The 13,799-nt window shown below is 41.5% G+C and overlaps 2 protein-coding genes across 2 annotated transcripts; both read right to left on the bottom strand.

The window, feature by feature from the left end:
* Window positions 1–409: 409 nt before the first annotated feature.
* LOC122639892 (UPF0051 protein ABCI8, chloroplastic-like) lies at window positions 410–3,987 on the bottom strand. Its single transcript, XM_043832914.1, has 2 exons — window positions 2,536–3,987; window positions 410–869 (listed from the first exon to the last, which is right to left on the bottom strand). The coding sequence occupies exons 1-2, from the start codon at window positions 3,964–3,966 to the stop codon at window positions 651–653; spliced, it is 1,650 nt and encodes a 549-aa protein (XP_043688849.1). The 5' UTR covers window positions 3,967–3,987; the 3' UTR covers window positions 410–650.
* A 5,327-nt stretch (window positions 3,988–9,314) lies between these two features.
* LOC122640292 (F-box protein At1g47056-like) lies at window positions 9,315–10,673 on the bottom strand. Its single transcript, XM_043833444.1, has one exon. It carries the CDS (start codon window positions 10,671–10,673, stop codon window positions 9,315–9,317), a length of 1,359 nt encoding a protein of 452 aa, XP_043689379.1.
* Window positions 10,674–13,799: the final 3,126 nt, after the last annotated feature.

The raw sequence follows: 13,799 nt of genomic DNA, 5'->3' as shown, positions 1-13,799 counted from the left end.
AGAACCCTGACCGTACTTCATCTCCACTCACAATAGCAGCACTTAGTTCACGAACATCAAAAGCAAGCAGGTCAAGAAAGAAGGTTATTAGAGTAGAACCAGGGAAATTTTTCAGTTGCTTTTTGTTATTCTACAGATACTTTAAAAGGGTTTAGTTTAGAGGCTTTTTATGAACTTTTTTATTTAGCCTGTTAAACTGAATCAAGGTTACATTGTTTCACTCTCCTTCACTTAACTGGAGTATCCCCAGTTCTTAGAAATGGAGAGGAGCCAGACCTACATCTGCCACATCAGTTTCCACGTGATTTAAGACACCTTGTCACGTCAGTTCAGGGTTTAAGGCAACCACCATCCAGGCAGAAATATCAAGCCTTCATATACACAATTAATTAACAATTAACAATACAAGAAAAAAGAATTGCAAAGTTTTCCCATGTCATCCAGGGCAAATAATTTACAATAATTGGTTAACGCCAAGTAATAGCATAATGTTACACCAATATTAAAGAGATCAACTTACAAACACCATACCTAGAATCATTTTCATTCCACTCTTTACATATTTAATGAACACCTACAAAATGTCTTATTTTCTTCTCCAAAGTGAAAAATCTATTGAGTACAGAAACAGTGTCTGGCCATAGTCAATCTTAACCAACTGATCCCTCAAGCTTCAAGCTCATCAGCTGGTTCACTTCAGCACCAAACTCGTCAGGAAGCATGTCAAAGACATCCCTACAGAACCCAGAGATCATGGCTCTCATGGCTCTTTCATGGTCAATGCCCCTTTGCTGAAAGTAGAATAGCTGATCTTCACCAATTTTGGAGGTACTAGCCTCATGTTCAACACGAGCTGTGGGGTTCTTCACCTGTTTCAACCATGGGGTCAATCAACAACTAAGCACAAGCATAGGAGGTTACTACAAAAGTTCATACTTCTAGAAACAATTCAATTTGCCTTGGTCAATACAAAATTCCTAGGATAACTGAAAAAAGGGAACCAGAAAACAACACATCAACATGTTATAACCTGTCTTACATTACACCAATGAACCAAGTACTCCAGCAACAAAATTCGACCAGGTTGGATGATCCCAATCATTATAGGACATTACAAGAAGATAGAAATCCATGTCTAGAAAAAACTACAGTAACTAAATCAGTTTGATTGTCTACCAAAATTCATCTCCTAGATGAGACCAATAACTGGTTATATAACCATCTTCATGTACATCATTTGTGTGCACAGAACCCAGGTAGTCAGCATTGAGCTTGTGAAGATCCAAAAACTTGAATAAGAGAAGCTTAAAGAGTGGAACTTAAGGTGAGACCAGTAACTGGTTATATAACCATCTTCATGTACATCATTTGTATGCACAGAGCCTAGGTAGTCAGCATTGAGCTTGTGAAGATCCAAAAGCTTGAATGAGAGAAGCTTAAAGAGTGGAAACTTACGGTACACTCTCCCCTGGTAATATAGAAAATTTCACAAGAAGAAGAGGATCATGATAGTTCAGAATGTCACATCAAAATATGACTGACTTCTTACCATATGGGAATGGGATAAACCAAGTTCAAAACTGCCAACTTCTCAACAACATTGGCAGGGAGTCGATGTACACAGGAAAGTTAAACACGGAGAAAAATCAATCTAGATAGATTCCTTTTTCAAGGATGTAGCATGGAGGCAGGCCTTGGCGCAACGGTAATGGTTGCTCCATTGTGACCAAGTGATCGCGAGTTTGTGTCTTGAAACAGCCTCTCTGTGAAAGCAGGGGTCAGACTGCATACATTATGACCCTCCCCAGACCCCACAGTGGCGGGAGCCTCATGCACTGGGTACGCCCTTTCAAGGATGTAGCATCCCTAATGTATTGGGTATGTTCTATCTTTCTTTAAGCACTTTTCACCAAGTTGTGATGTGATACTAAAGTATAAAACAATCCCAAATGATGATGTTATAAGAACATATACCTCCTTTTCAAAGTGTAATCAAAAGTAACAATCTCACTCCACCTTCCCAAGCAGATGTACTATTACAATCCAATAAGCTAAGAAAAACCCACAACATGCACATGCAACTTTAGGTACACCCCAGGTAAGTAGTTCATTCCTGCAGTACAGGTCTTTCCAAAACACACTTTTTATATATTTCCCATAAATGAATGATATCTTGGATTCCTCACATCATAACAAGAAGTCCTCAATGTTTTCATCTTTTCTACTGCATGGCTATCATTCCATATAGTCATGTCAAACAATTTAAGGAAGAAGCAGATATAAGTCCCCAAAAAAAAAGTGTCCCAAAGGACAAAATTTCCTCCATCCTCAATTATACAATATTTAGGAGAAAATATCCCTGAGACTTCAGCACTTAGGCCAAACTGAAATACCATTAGAAAAAACAGCAATGGTGCATTGAATATGAAAGGTGAGGAGGATTTAATTGTATAATAACTGGTGATAAGTGCAAACATAGGTAGCCACTCAATATACATATAAAGATGAATAAACCAAGGAGTGACTGAAAAGTACCTGGATGTAAGGATAAGTGTTGGCAGCTGCATTATCACCAATAAGCATTGAATCACATTGTGAGGAGTTCCGGGCATTCTCTGCCTTTGATTGCACCTGAACAAGCCCTCTATAACAATTTCTTGATTGACCAGCAGAAATTCCCTTTGAGACTATCCTACTTCTTGTGTTCTTCCCCTTGTGTATCATCTTTGTTCCTGTATCTGCCTGCTGATGGTTATTTGTCAATGCTACAGAATAGAACTCTCCCACCGTATCATCACCTTCCAAAACAACACTTGGGTACTTCCAAGTAATGGCGGATCCTGTCTCCACCTGTGTCCATGAGATCTTAGAGCGAGCTCCGGCACAGATGCCCCTTTTAGTGACGAAATTATAAATCCCACCACGCCCCTCCTCATCCCCAGCATACCAATTCTGCACGGTGGAATACTTAATCTCTGCACCCTCCATGCAGTACAGCTCCACTACAGCAGCATGGAGCTGATTCTTGTCGTAAGAAGGAGCCGTACAACCCTCCAAGTACTCTACAAAGCTCCCCTCGTCAGCAACTATCAATGTTCTCTCAAACTGCCCTGTCTCCAATGCATTAATCCGAAAATAAGTGGAGACGGGCATCGGGCACTTTGTATTCTTGGGGATGTAACAGAATGATCCATCACTGAATACCGCAGAGTTCAGGGCCGCAAAGTAATTATCCTCTGGAGGAACCACTTTGCTTAAAAATTTCCTGACCAAATCCGGGTGCTTCCTAATTGCTTCCGATATGGAACAGAAAATCACACCAGCCTCTTCTAACGTCGCCCGGTGGGTCGTAGCGATGGAGACGCTGTCGAGGACGGCATCAACAGCAACATTAGCTAATCGATTCTGTTCATTCAGTGGAATTCCCAACTTCTCAAAATACCTAAGAAGCTCTGGGTCAGCCTCTTCGATGCTGTTCAGCGTAGGTTTCTTCTTCGGTTCCGAGTAATAACAAAAGTCCTGGAAATCAATAGTAGGGTATTCATTGTCCGACCACTTGGGTTCCTTCATTTTAAGGAATTTATGGTAAGCTTCCAACCTATATTGAAGCATCCAATCTGGTTCATCCTTTCTTGAAGAAATCAATCGAACCGTCTCCTCCGTAAGCCCTTTCGGGATCGAAAACGATTCGAAATCCGAAACAAAACCCCATTTGTAATCCCTTTTAAGAAATTTTTGTATTGGATCATCGGTTAAGGTCTTACCCGTTGACGAAGCTCGATCAGAAGGGATAGATATGGATTCGAGATCTGCCCGGACGTTCAAGCGCCTCGAAGAACTAATGAATTTTCGATTAAGGGTTTTCAGTGATTGTAGCTTATGAGAAGAGGATTTCAGTGGTATCGTTGTTTCAGGTGGTGACTGAGGAGAAAAGCGCGAAATACTGTTAACCAGAACGGAAGCCATGGCTGCGTTCTCTCTAAACACGAAGGGGAATTTGCAGAACTTTTATTAATGGGAGAAGATTCTCACAGACTCTAGGGGAGTCGTCGATGGCGCGTGCCACTCGCTTGTTTGCTTTCGATCTACGAACCCGGTCCACTCTCATATCAAAGGCGGTTAGCACTTAGCATTCTCTTCCCTATTATAAAAATTGGGAAGGGTTTTCAAGGACAACAATGTAAAAAGGAATCTGTACACTACAACCAATGACGGAATATTGGAATTTTTTTCATCTCAGGTTCACTGTCCATTACGGTTGATTGGTTTCTCTCATTGGGAGTCGAAAATGACAACTTAACCTCACTCGGGCAGTGTATTCGGGTAAGGGTTAGGCCATCATTTTCGTCCTCTATGAGAGGAACCGGGCAAGGAACCTAAGAAGATAATGATCCGAGAATATTGGTATCGTTCATATTAGGTTTACATGTGACACACATGGTTAGAATATGAAAGAGAAATGTCAATTTGGGTCCCACTATTTAGTATGTGAGGTGGGTGTAAGAGCAATGTAGTAATCTTTTTCTCACAAAAATATATGTAGACTTTAAAATTTTTGCGCTATTAATCACCAAAAAAGGTCTATGTCTGAAATAATGTTGTAATACACTATGTAAATGAAATAAGGAGAAAGGATAGGTATATTAAAAGTATACGGTATACCATATGTTAGCACCCTATGTTTCTATTTCTCTCTTCTACCCTTTGAAATGACTCCTTTACCCATCAAAGGGAGGAAGAGAGAGATAGATATATAGGGTGCTAGCATATGGTATACCGCTAGCATTCCCAACCTTTTTCTTGTGAAATAATTATCTGAAGTATCTTTTTTGATGAAAAAAAAAAATGAAAAATCTCATGCTCAATTTATGAATATAATAATATTTTAAAAATATATTTTTAAGAAAATTGGTTTATTACTAGGCTTGGCAACACAGCCCACCCAATGAGCCTCATGGCATGTGACACATCAATTTTTCAACGATGTGTATAAGAAGGGTCTATGTTGCTGTTGAGTTCGAATCCTCTCTAGTGCGCCAGTGAGTGCAGCATGCATCGGACGACTGGAGCTATCTGACATGCACCCCAAGGACAACTCCAATCGTCATGCACATTGGAGAGGATTTTCTTGTTGTTCCTACATTAATTCTCTCCTTGTGGCCGTTCTCCTATGCGTACTCAAATATTTTATGTTGAATCAAATAGAGTCTTAAGATAGAATGACTTAAAAAATTATGGATGGAAGGTTAAGCTTTATATAAGGGTGTCAATTGGGACGGTTCCCGGTACTTGGGACGGGACGGTACTGGTATCGGTACTAAAAGTGTCAATCCCAGTACCGTCCCATTTACTTAACGGAACCAAACCTAGATCCTAGTCCCGATTACTAGTGGGACGGGACGGTACCGATTCCTAAACGGTTCTAGGCACTGTAGAAAAAGGAAGAAGTTTAATTGTTCCTAATGGAAAAATCCGATTGTGTTTTCCTCTTTGATTTCCCAAACAAAACCTTATTATCACACATGTTACTGTCACATGGTACTACTGAGTGGAAAAAAGAAAAACTTGGTACATGAAATTGCTTGCAGGAAGAGAGAGTAGCACTGAACCAGGATTTTGAGAGGCGAGACTTCAAGAGCTGCGGCTGTCCCGTCCCTAATGCATGATAAATATAATTCTTATACCCTATTTTTTCTCCAAAAAAAAAAAAGATCTTATATATTTTTTCTTTTTTAAACGGTACTAGTATGTCCGGTACCATTCCGGTACCTTATTGGTATTTCCGTACTGGTATCGTTGGGAATCTCGTCCCAGAACCGTCCCGTCCCATTTATCATTCGATACCAAAATCAGATACCAGTACCGTCCCATTTACTAATGGGACGGTACGGTACCGGGTTTTAGCGGGACGGTATTGGGACGGTTCCCGGTTCCGGTCCCAAATTGACACCCTTAGCTTTATATAGACCTAAAAAATAAAAATACGGAAATTTATGAATACCCCATGAGGTATGCGTACATCCCTACTTTTAATAATAATTGATAAGTTAATCCAGACTGTTAATTTATTTAGAAAAATGTTAGACTTTTTATTATACTGACCATATTGCCCTTCATTATATACAAAACCCATCTTCCATTCTTTTCACTTTGAACCCTTCCCAAACAGAAAGGAGAAGAACGAAAAAACCCTAACAGGTCTACTTCACGGCTCTCGGAGAATCCTTCTCCCATGGTCCCATGCTCATTGCTCAAAGAACAAACCAGAAGTCTAAATAGAAAAAACATTTTCCAGTGACTTGAAACTCTTGCAGTGGAAATTCATGACCCGACCCGACAACGGCTCATTTGACTGCAAGTACCTACAATTCCTTTCTTCTAAAAACATTCACTTACAGTAAGAGAAGTAGTATAGATGTAATAAAGTAGAAGTTGAAAACTTGGGGGAAAGTTGCAGGTATCTGATTTTTTCTGAGAGTAGTACTGAGAAGGGAAGAAAGTCCAGGTAGAGACATTGGGGAGCTGTGGTGTCCTTTTGTACTTCTTCAACCTCTCTGGGTTTGGAACGAGAGGGCAAGGATAGGAAATTTCTGGTTAGTAAGGAACAATTTGGTTATTTGGTTAGTGAGTTTGGATGAAAAGTTAGAAGATTGGTTGAGGAGGAAGATGAGATGAGAAGAGTAACCCAAGTAGGCTGAAGCATTTCACGTTCCAGTCGTTCTCTTCAATGATTTGTTCTTTGAATTCTTTAAGGTCGCCCTGTCCTTTTGCCTTCTCTCTCTCCCATTACACTGGGAAGCTAATATGTTTTTCTTGTGTTATTATTTCTGGTTTTTTTTTTTTTTTTTTTTTTTTTTCTTTCTTTCTTTCTATTTTTTGGGTTTGAAATTTTGCTCTGTATTGCTTCCTGCAGATCATTTGCTCTTTTATGTCCTATTTCCTGTTCTGCTTGTAACTTATTTGCATCAATTTCCTGCAGGTCTATTTCGATGGAGATAGAACATTGTTCAGATCATTTTCAAAGTGGGATGGGACAATAAAGGGAAGCAGAACGAAATCATTCACCAAATCCTCAAAATCCATAACAGCCCCAAGATACTATCCAGGTTTGAAGAGTACAGAAAGATTGTGAAGTCCAGAGGCACGAAACGGACTGAAGAGACGAGACGAGTGGTGTATCGCTGACGGTAATGCGGGCTTCTTGGCCAAGATGGATGGATGAGATTGAGGCAGAATTTGCGTTCATGAACCCGAACAGAAACAAAGACCCAGCAAGGGTAGACGAAGAACAACAGAGGTAGTGGTGGATAGGTTGAGGTGCATGAGCACATTTGTTATGGTCGCCGGTGCAGGGGAAGAAGAAGAAGAAGAAGGAGGGGACATTAATGTAATTTTATCCGATCAAGGGTATATTAGTCTTAAAATTTCTAAAACACACCTACCGTTTGTCACTAACAGGAACTAACGGTCTGGATTAACTTATCAATTATTATTAAAAGTAGGGGATGTACGCGTAAACAGTGCGTAAAGATGGATGCATCAGTAATAAACACATACCTCAGGGGGGTATTCATAAATTTCCCATAAAAATAAAATTGTTCTACGAAATTTGACTTTTGCAAGTGATTTTACAACGAAGTAGGCAAGGCTTATTGATGCTTAGAATTCATATTTAATATACAAACGTGCATGTGCATGCAATTATATCCTACTAGAAAATGTCTATAAAAATGCACTATGGGGTCATTATAAGATATTTTTGATGGAAAAAATAACTCTGTCCGGGAGTGTAGCCTACATCAACATCTCTCCTCCCCATATGAAAAGACAGCTCTGCTCCCATTTAGCAATGTAGTTAATACACCAATTCTTACGTATGGAACCCCTTCAACTTTTCTTGTATCTGCCATCCCAAATTAGATTTTGTAAGAAACCAAGTAAGGCTAAATATATTAAGGGAAGTAGTTTTCTGTCCAGGAGTGTGGCCTACGCCGACACTCCCATTTGTCTATCTCTCTCTTCCTCAAAACAAAGGGACAAAGGTGTCTTTTCATATGGGGGAGGAGAGAGAGATAGACTCATGGGAGTGTTGGCGTAGGCCACACTCCCTACGCCAACACTCCCAGACAGTGTTTTTACCATTTATTAATTGAGTAAGACAAAGGAATAAATGTAAAGTTATCTACTTCAAATTAATCATATGAACTTGATCATTTACAACATTGATTAACATGCATAATTGTTTGATTCAAGTTCAAGAAGTCTCAAATGAATCAATCACATGATATTATGGTCCTAGAATACTGTGTGCGCTGTTACTACCGATCATGTACCAAGAATACCACAACAACAACACTAAGGCATAAGATAAGAGAGATATATTTCGAATAATATGGAAGACAATGAGAGAGATGTAGAAAGTGAGATACCTGATGTAGAGAAGAATGAAAGCCAAGGGCATATAAGGATATAACAAAACAAGTAAACTAAATAGAATATGATATCCATTGAGGCAATTAGAAGAATACCCTTGCCAAAAACAAAAACATGGTCGACTTGGGAAATTTTTGAAAGGAAAATCTAGTCTAGTCGACTTTGGTTTGTTCATTCTTACTTTTTCTGTTACCCTGTCGTTTATGGATTTCTTCTTTTCTTTGAGCAAAGAACTCAAAGTTCTCCCATCCCGCCATCCTCAACTTCCTCCTTTTTTACAACCTACAATGGATTGAAAGGAAACACTACTACGACATTATTCAAACATTGAAATTTGAACAAAAAACCCTAGACCCCTATACCTTAATAGTAGTTTGAAAGTCAAGTCCTACCGTTGTTTATGGCTAACAGTTCCTCATCTTTTTCTTTTTGTTCTTCATATTTCTGCAGTTTTGGTTTCACTTCTAGTTAGGCCAGTCAAATGCAGGGTCTGAAATTGTCCTGCTTCATTCTATTTTAGCAAGATGTATGCAGCTCACGATGAACAACATAGTCATGCCAACTCAAACGAAGTTCTCGTAACTTATCATGTATCGGAGCTACTCTCAAGTCAACTCTAACCTTTAATATGTTATCACTCTTTACTTTATCCTTCCTAGTTTTGTTATTGATCCATCTCAACATCTTCATCTTCGCTTCTGACCTTATTTATATGATAAAATCGATAGTAACTCAAAAATCATAAAAAAAACATGTTTTTTTTCTTATTATTATATATATAAACATGATAAGTTGAATCCAAATTAGAACAAATAAGTAAGTAAGAGAAAATCAAAATAAACCCAGACCAAACCCACCGATTGACAGTCCTATCAGGTATATCAGGGACGAAGTAATTGAGTTTTGAAATAAAGCTTGACATTGGCCCAAAACGGACACGGATCGCTCTCGCGATTGAACAAATTGACAGCCAATGAACCCCGAGCTGCCTTCAACTGATCCGTGCCATCACGAGTTAGACTATCGCAATGCCACATCGTCACCTTGACCAGATTAGGGCAGCCACCAGAAAGCGCTTCCAGCCCATCATCGGTGATAGAGCCGCCCATGATACAGAGATTCTTCAATGCGATGCATTTAGCAGCAATGCACGAAATCTCGGCGTCACCAAACGTGGCACACCAACATAGTGCTAAGCGCTCCAAATTCTGGCAATTGGCAGCGAGCAGACCCAAGCTCAAAGAAGTAGGATTGGCACCAAAGATAATCAATTCCTCCAGGTCATGGCACCGTTTGGCAATGGCAGTAAGGCCCCCGTCACCTATACCATATCTGGCCCTCCAGCTATGGAGGTGGAGTTCCCTTAGGAGCTTGCAGTGATCAGCGATGGACACAAGCCCCGCATTCGTGCAATTGGTAGTCTCGACAAGGTGCAAGATCTCCAAATCCAAGCAATTAGAGATAGAGACAAGGGCGGCATCGCTTATTGGGATTGTCTCCAGATGGATCTCAACCAGACCGGCGACTCGTTCTACTATGGCTTCGAAGAGCTTATCCCAATCCCCAGAGCAGCGGGAGATCTTCAAGGTCCTGAGATTTTGGGAGCCGACAATCAGCGGTCCGAAGCACTGGCCGTTATAAAGTTGCTCCTTTATGCAGATGGTCTTAAGAGAGTAAGCAGCGACACCTGGTCCGATAGGCATGGTAGCACAACTGTCAGTAAGGCCACCAAGACACTCGACGGAGAGCTCTTCGAGGGAGGAACAGTGATCGAGGACAGCGTTCATGCCCTTAGCACCAAAGTTGCAGAAACCGCAATAAAGCTCTTTTAAACCCTTGCAGTTGACGGCGAAAGAGGCCATGCCTGCATCAGTCAACTCCGTGCAAGCATGGAGGTTGAGGCGAGTGAGGTTACGGCAGTGGATAGAGATGAGAACAAGAGCATCGTCGCCGATGAGGACGGATCGGCATGGGGTGCCGGATTTTAGGGCAAGTGTGGTGACGGCATCGAATCGAGTGAAGAGAGAGGGGATGTCGGGGAGGAGATCGGATTTGGCCTCGAGGGAGATGCGATGTCGGCTCTGACCCTCGACGCGGAGCCAACGGCGACAGACAAGAGAGCAGCTTTCACGGTCGAGGAAGCCCAGGAAGTTGAATATGTACCCCAGGCACTCGTCGGGAAGGTCGGACGAGTGCAGACGAGAGAGCAACCGATGCGTCATTGTGTTCTTTTTCTCCATGTTTCAACTGCTCTGTTTTCCTCGATTGTGGGTATTACGAGTGTGATTGCTGTTCTCTGCTTAGCGATCTTCCCTAATTTATAAAGGAAGAAGCGATTCTAGCCTAATTGTACGTCATCTAGGACTCTACCTTTTCTTTTCTTTTTTGTTTCTTTGGGCTCTTTACAAATACCCCTCTGAAAATGCTCATTTGTCTAATTACCCCCCACAACTGTTCAAATTGCATACTTCTCCTTACTTTCAAAGCAGTGTAGCATTTTGGTCCAATGCGTTTATTTTGGATGTTATGTTAGTCTAAGAGAATCTAATGACTAAAATACCCTTCTGATAAAAACTCATCAAAATTAAAGAATACAATGACCAAATTATCCTCATTTTCCCCAGATCGGTTAGGGTTTAAGGAAAACACAATTGGAACTTAAAAAAATTTTCCCCATATTGAAAGAGGGGAAATTTAGTAAGAACCTATTATCATATTCCTTCAATCTGTTCTTGCTATGAAATTGATGGTTGGGTGAAGAAAGTCGATGTGAAGTCTTCAATCCCAAATTTCAAATACCTACTCCAGGAAATTCGTTTCATCCACCAAAAACGTTTCGATAAAAAATGAAAGAACTAGTCTTGGGTAGTTTTTCTATAAGTATTTCAACTCCTAAACTGAATTTCATTTCACAAATGAGGGAATTAGAGAGTTGAAGAGGTTCTAGGTAGTTTCCTGTTTTTTTGTATATTTATTTTTTTTTTTTTCTTCTTTTAATATAATTTACTTATCCAAAAAAGACATTAAAGAGTTGAAGAAAATAACAGGTGGTGTCGGCCATATATTGTCTATCACTCTATCCCATCATCGACTAGCGGCTAACGATTCCATCTAATCTACCCTTTAGAGATAAAAATGCATACAAGGTTGAATGCAAAGCAACTGAAATTGAGACAGTAAAGGGTTTCTTAGATTGGAAAAATGGAGGCTAGTTCCCAATAGGGGTGTAAGTTTGGCCCTATTGGCTAGAACCCGCCCTGAGTCCGAATAGGGCCTGGGATGAAATATTTGGCCCTGAGGGCAGGTCAGGGTTGAAAATTTCTGGCCTTGAATCAGGGTTGGGTCGGGTTAGGGTTGAGGCCTCGAGCTAAGCTTGGCCCGGCCCAGTCCAACCCGACCCTGATTTATTTATTTATTTATTTTTTGTGTGAAAGAAGAGAAAATTTATAAAATTAAAAAGGGGGCAAACTAGTACATTGTTGAGTCATACAAGGGACGTTCTGATTCGTAGCTACAAGTGCCTTGGATTTCAGCCAATTTAATAACCAGAACGGCAGTCATGGATGCGTTCTCTCTAAAAACGAAGGGGAATTTGCATAACTTTTATTAATGGGAGAAGATTCTCATAGACTCTAGGGGAGTCGTCGATGGCACGTGCCACTCACTTGTTTGCTTTCAATCTACGAACCCGGTCCACTCTCATATCAAAGGTGGTTAGCATTCTTTTCCCTATTATAAAAATTGGGAAGGGTTTTGAACGACAACAATGTAACAAGGAATCTGCACATTACAACCAACGACGGAATATTGGAATTTTTTTCCTCTCAGGTTCGCTGCCCATTACGGTTGACCGGTTCCTCTCATTAGGAGGCAAAAATGACAACTTAACCTTACTCGGGCAGTGCATTCGGGCAGGGGTTAGGTCATCATTTTTGTCCCCTATAAGAGGAATCAGACAACTGTACCGAGCAAGGAACCTGAGAAGATAATGATCCGGGAATATTAGTATCATTCATATTAGGTTTACATGTGGCACACATGATTAGAATATGAGAGAGAAATGTCAGTTTGGGTCCCACTATTTAGTATGTGACAAGGGTGCAAAAGTAATGTAGTAGTCTATGTCTGAAATAATGTTGTAATGCATTATGTAAATGAAATAAGGAGAAAGGATAGGTACATTAAAAGTATACGATATACCATATGTTAGCACCCTATGTTTCTATCTCTCTCTTCTACCCTTTGAAATGACTCATTTACCCATCAAAGGGAGGAAGAGAGAGATACATACATAGGGTGCTAGCATATGGTATACCGCTAGCATACCCAACCTTTTTCCCGTGAAATAATTATCTGAAGTATCTTTTTTTATGAAAAAAAATGAAAGATCTCATGATCAATTTATGAATATAATAATATTTAAAAATATATATTTTTAAGAAAATTGGTTTATTACTAGGCTTGGCAACATAGCTGTTGCGTGTGAAAACCTCCGGTGCTTGGTTCGCCCGTGGATGAACCTGCAAAAACCAAGCAATGAGCACAAGAGGGCCGGTGTGGCTCCGGCCTAGGACTCTCTGATGCTCAAGTCAGGTCTCCAACGCGACAGCCCTCTTGTGCTCATTGCTTGGTTTTTGCAGGCTCATCCGCGGGCGAACCAAGCACCGGAGGTTTTCACACGCAATAGATTTGGCGCCGTCTATGGGAACGACATCAGCAAGCATCGTCGTTTCTACCAATTCTCAGAGCAATAATAATGGTGCACACGAGGTCAGGGCAGCATGGCTCGACTTCCCGCACGGAGGAGCCGCAACCCGTTGTGCAGACGAGGCGATCACCGCCCCCGAAGCCTCTCGACAGGGGATAAACAGAAGACCCCCTAGGGCAGGTGGTGCGCGGCCCATCACGGTCGCCGCTAGCCGGGTACAGGCAGAGCCAAGCTTGGACGGGAGTGGCCTACCAGCACCGCCACCCTTACCGGAGAGTTTGGACCCCGAAGCCCCGACAAATAATCGACAGGTTATGGATTTGCAGCTGCAGATGCTCCACACCAACGAGATGCTGCGCACCTTCATGAACCAGATGGCCCGAGGTGGGCTGATGGGCCAACCACGGGCCGCGCCCCCTCCAGCTCTGATACGCGCGGAAAGAAACTTGCAGCAAAATGGTGGCCGGCGTAGAGCCGAGCCGAGTCGAGCCGCGTCCTCACACCCGTCTCGTCAGAAGACTCCACCTTAGTGCCCTAGTAGAGGCGCTCGGCGGGATGAACAAGAGCATCGCCAAAGCCCGCGAACAGGGCAGGAAATCGAACCAGCCGGCTCGGTAGCGAGGAGGTCGGTATTTTCTGGACGGATCGGAGAGGACGA

This window comes from Telopea speciosissima, chromosome 9 (assembly GCF_018873765.1).
Source record: "Telopea speciosissima isolate NSW1024214 ecotype Mountain lineage chromosome 9, Tspe_v1, whole genome shotgun sequence".
NCBI classification, from domain to species: Eukaryota; Viridiplantae; Streptophyta; class Magnoliopsida; order Proteales; family Proteaceae; genus Telopea; species Telopea speciosissima.
The sequence above is the reverse complement of the archived record's forward strand: the minus strand, read 5'-3'. Positions and strand labels throughout refer to the sequence as shown.

Bases quoted from the DNA above. Each gene is read 5' to 3' on its own strand.
- LOC122639892 (XM_043832914.1), bottom strand. From the start codon at position 3,966: ATGGCTTCCGTTCTGGTTAACAGTATTTCGCGCTTTTCTCCTCAGTCA. The intron at 870-2,535 runs GTACTTTTCAGT...TGGTTGAAACAG, and splicing joins ACACTTATCCTTACATCCAG to GTGAAGAACCCCACAGCTCG.
- LOC122640292 (XM_043833444.1), bottom strand. From the start codon at position 10,673: ATGGAGAAAAAGAACACAATGACGCATCGGTTGCTCTCTCGTCTGCAC.